The 4,642-nt window shown below is 40.5% G+C and overlaps 1 protein-coding gene across 2 annotated transcripts; it reads right to left on the bottom strand.

Moving 5' to 3' along the window:
• slc25a44b (solute carrier family 25 member 44b) lies at positions 1-4,108 on the bottom strand. 2 transcript variants are annotated; one of them, XM_020608847.1, is made up of 4 exons: positions 3,896-4,108; positions 2,625-3,293; positions 2,313-2,440; positions 1-2,222 (listed from the first exon to the last, which is right to left on the bottom strand). In XM_020608847.1, exons 2-4 carry the CDS (start codon positions 3,250-3,252, stop codon positions 2,031-2,033), a joined length of 948 nt encoding a protein of 315 aa, XP_020464503.1. In that variant the 5' UTR covers positions 3,253-3,293; positions 3,896-4,108; the 3' UTR covers positions 1-2,030. The 2 variants fall into 2 exon arrangements, with proteins under 2 accessions (XP_020464503.1, XP_020464502.1); XM_020608846.1 differs by having other exon boundaries at positions 2,625-3,289.
• Between the last annotated feature and the right edge of the window lie 534 nt (positions 4,109-4,642).

Genomic DNA, 4,642 nt, shown 5'->3' with positions numbered 1-4,642 from the left:
AATCACACAGCCTGCCATTTATTTTATTCACATCTAATCAATGTTTGAGGATTTTGAGGCCACAGACAATGAAAAGAATCATTCAGTACCTTGCAAAGTGTTTGACAACACAACTGAGTCATATGTAATACGATAAATAAGACTAGGTTTGTCAGCCAATAGCTGCTTACCACAGACATAATTATCATCATGTACTGATAATTAACAAGAAATTACAGTATAGAAATACCAAAGACATGGAACAGGTTAGGTTTAAATATCAGTATCAAATATTGGCCAACATATCATTTTTTCAGTGCTTAAATATGTAAGTATCAGCACCAGCTTCAAAAATGTAGCAGCCTGTTCAATAGCTTGGACACTGAGCCAACACAAGATGTGGAATCACATGTATTCTGTACTCTGCAGTCGAGCTCTGATTTACAACAAGACCCACCTGTGTTGCTCACTGACAACATAATCACGCTTTTAGAGTTGCTGGAAACTGTCCCAAGAAAACAAACCTTCCAGACTGTAGTCAATCTTTATACTTAAGTTGATTCCCTTCTCTCCCACGAGGTTCACAGGTTTTAATAAGAACAGGCCTTTAAATGATGAAGATAACCACCCTGGATAAGTGTAAGAATGTCCCTGCTTAAACGTGTTTGAGAATATAAAACTAAGACCTATTTCTAGGTTCTTCAGGTATGCCTTATGTTCAACACCTCTTGGCAAAACCTGAGCAAATTTATGTATAATTTCAATTTAACATTATTCCTTCACCTAAACAAACTTTAAGATTTAGGAACTCCACTTGAAGTAAAACTGCCTGTTACCATTCTCTTTTCTCTCTGCTTAAAATACCTGCAGTGACAACTTCTGTAAGTAATATTTAAATTCTATGGTCAGTTCTACAAACTGACCATATATATATATATACACTCGATATATAACTTGTTTTTATCTCAAAAACAGTTATCGTCCTTAAAAAGTCACAACAGTCAAAATTACTCATCTGAAACAATGACTATGTTAAATTTTGAAGTTTATCACTTCAGTGGTCATAATCCCAAAACAAATACACATTTTTGAGACATTAACACAATCTACAGGAAATATACAATCACAATTGTGCTAAAAAGGAGAAAACATTTACATTATTGCCCTCAAACATACGCTGTCACCACAATGCCCAGCATAATGGAAGTTACATTCGGTTTCCTTCTAGTTACTATTAGGCCAAACCAGCCATTTATTAACCAGCTTGATTACTGGGACTTTTTTTACAGTGCCAGTAAGATATTAAAACTAGCATGTTACAAGACCTACTGTTCTTCTTCTGCACATTTGGCAATTAAAAACAAAAAAGCAGACTACTCTGAATTAACACTGGCAGCAATTTAAAAAACATAAAAACAGGAGGAGGAGAAGAAACCAGTCTGGTGAGCCCGAGTAAACAAATGGGAGAAAAATAAAATAGCTTACTGCTGAACTGAATGTATGATCCTGAGGTATATGACCTTTCTAAGAACATTAATCAAAAACAGGTGTTCGTGTGGGCCGGACACTGCTTGGTTCTGGTAGGACAGCACAAACACACATTACTCCAGATAACTGTCAGATGACAACAGTCTGTCACCAACCCCACTTCTCTCCACTGAAAAAAAAAACAAAAACAACCTTTGACTTGATTGTAGAATGCGTTGACTTTTTCTTTGCTGACCAAATATGGAGAATCAATCCTATAGGTTTTCATCACTTTGTCTGCATTTTCCAGTGTTAACAGACTTTCAATTGCACTAAAAAGCAACAACCCTGTTAAACAGCAGCACAAACAGAATCTGGCTATGAAATTAAAGACCAGGCATTTAATGTGTAACTAATAAGCTCATATTAATGGTCAAAAAAAGATTTAAACCCATAGTTTGTGTGGTTAAAGTAGCTTAATTTTATTTCTTTCCCCATACCTTTCTTTCACTCAGTGCTTTGACAGGAGGCATGTTTGGGGCTAAAATGGCACATGGTCCATATACTGTCTGTCCCGGTATCTTTTACCAGTGTCTCGAATCCACCAGCTCTGGTCTCAAACTCAGTTTCTTTAGCGTCTCATAGCCAACCACCATGACAATGGCAGTGGGCGTGGATGAAATGATCCGTGCTGACAGTCCTTTGGTCAAGCCCCAGAAGCGCTCCTCTTTAATCAGCTGGCGGAAGGTCTCGATGATTGAAGTCCTCCCTTCAACCTAAACAAAACACACACACGTTACATATTACTATTTGGAACCGCACATTATCACAACTTGGCCTTTGGCTGTACAGTAAATGGTGGTTACCTGTACTCTGGCTCTGACCACGTCCATGGGGTTAGTGACAGTTGAGGCAGTAGCAGCAGCGAGAGGCCCTGCCATGGCTTGTAGAATCAGGTGAGGGCAGTTACTCGGAGCCAGTTTTGAGAGCTGCTCTGTAGAACATTACATGCAGATAGTACAACAGCACTAGGAGTTTATTCTCACTACAGGTGTTAGAAAAGCACTGGGAACATAGACACTGATGGTAAAGCACATGCTCACAGTTTTTAGAGACTGCAGTTGTGTAGTGCTTTATTGTGTTTCATAGTTTAGCAAACAGAGGTTCCAACTCCTTACCTGCATAAAAATGATAGAAAGGCCACCAGACAGCACTGTTTGGGATATAAGTGAGTAAAGAAGCCACATAACCCCTGTAGAAGCCCCGGAAACCATCAGCCGCAAAAATCTGAGCAATAAGGTTCCTGGTTTGACCAAACACTTTTTTGGGCTTTCCAGTATCTGTGTTAGATTTGAGTCGAAAGCGAGTGAGGTGCTCTCCTTGGCCTTGCATCATCAGATGCTGCGAGACAACATCTATAGGAACAGTGATACTCTGGGCAACCAGGGAGGCTGAGCCACCTGCCACCAGCGACTTGACTGTATTGTCCTGAGAATACTGGGAGGCATACTTCCTCACCACCTCATAGGTAGTTATGTAAGCCTGGCCTGAGATGAGTGTGAAGTTGTTGACCATGAAGCCACGATAGAGGCCTCGTATGCCCTCCACTCGCAAGATTTTAATGAAGGCATCAAAAGTCCCGCTGTAGAGCGATTTGCCCCTCTGCACCTGCAACCGAGTGCGAATGAGTGTGGCTGGGTATAAGATGGCCCGGATGGACACTGTCATAAACACCCCAAAAGAGTAGAACTTCCTCTTGTCGAGGTCCTCCCACTCAATGATCTGGATGTTCCTCTTCTGCCGCATCCTGCCAGCTGTGGGAGTCCCCTCATCAGATGGGTTCCTGTCTGACAACATAAACAGTGTAATAATGTCAAAGTTCGTTGTTGACCACGGAAGTTGTAAATTGACATATATGTAACAAATATAAATGTTACTTGAACCCCTACCTGAAAACGTCAGAGAGAATGAGCACTTCGTGAGCAACATTATCTATCCTCAGACATACAGTATATGAGCTAGTTCAAAGATCATGGTGCGAGCAAGCTAAAGCTAACTACGTTGACCTATAGATCCGAGTAGATTTGGCACAAATACCCAGCCTAATGTTATGACCGGGTAGTTACAAATGCCGCTTTTCTGGTCATACTATAGGTAAACATCACCGCACGAGTTTGTGTTTGGCCACGGGGGCAACACCAGCCCGGTCAGAGGACACTGTTCCCGACCCGATGTGAAACCAAACGAGAGCTACGGAAGCGGTGTTAGCTAAAAACACTTATTAAATCTAACAAAGTAAAACAATAACAAAACCTGGTGTTTATTGTTAGTAAAATGTGCCATATATGGCAGTGTAGTTAGGCTAAAATGGGCTAACGTTAGCTTACACTCAGTTAAGTTACACAGCGTTAACATCGTTTTACCCTAAACTGAATCAGCAAGCACTTACCTATTTGGATGGGTGTTTGTTTCAAACGTCATATCAACAGCTGATTAAACTATCAAATTCAAACTAACGTCATTAAGTGTCCATTACACCCGAAACACGGAGTTGACTACCTCCTAGTTATTCAGCTAACTGTCACATACAACTTCCTGTTCACATTCGTTAGAGCAACATTGTGCTACCAAGGACACGCGTGCTGCGTTCAGGTGGTATCGGAAAAGATGTTAACGTACTCAATGCAAAACAAAGCCTTTGCGTGTTGTACTGTTATACGTATATTCACTGTTATACCATTACATTATCACTCAGCATTTATATTTAAGTTGCATATAGCTAGATTTAAATTTAATTTGATATACGACTGAAACTAATTACATGTTTTATCAAAATACACATGTCAGCTAAAAGTAGGCTACTCTTTGACTTACTGGGTAATTGATTACTTATTTAGGCTAATTGTAGTAAGTTTTATGAAAGGAGTAAAAAGTACAACACTTCCCTCTCAAATGTGTTGAAATACAGGTGCTATTGAAACGTAAGTACACGTCTGTAAAATGTGTACTAAGGTACATTACTTAAATTAAATGCACTTGCTTTTCAGCTGTCATTGAACAGAACACACGTGGCGTATCGGTCCTCCCACCGGATGGCGGCGCTGCTGAACGGATACTCGACTCCGACCGAAACCTGGTGTGTGTGTGTGTGTGTGTGTGTGTGTGTGTGTGTGTGTGTGTGTGTGTGGTACCCGGG

The sequence above is a fragment of the Monopterus albus genome, unplaced genomic scaffold (assembly GCF_001952655.1).
Source record: "Monopterus albus unplaced genomic scaffold, M_albus_1.0 scaffold95.1, whole genome shotgun sequence".
Lineage (NCBI taxonomy): Eukaryota > Metazoa > Chordata > Actinopteri > Synbranchiformes > Synbranchidae > Monopterus > Monopterus albus.
This window is presented reverse-complemented; position numbering and strand designations above follow the sequence as displayed.

Coding starts and splice junctions, on each gene's coding strand:
- slc25a44b (XM_020608846.1), bottom strand. CDS start 3,927: ATGACGTTTGAAACAAACACCCATCCAAATAG. Junction 3,290..3,895: donor ACAAACACCCATCCAAATAG/GTAAGTGCTTGC, acceptor GTTGTCAGACAG/GAACCCATCTGATGAGGGGA. Junction 2,223..2,312: donor TGGTCAGAGCCAGAGTACAG/GTAACCACCATT, acceptor TGTTTTGTTTAG/GTTGAAGGGAGGACTTCAAT.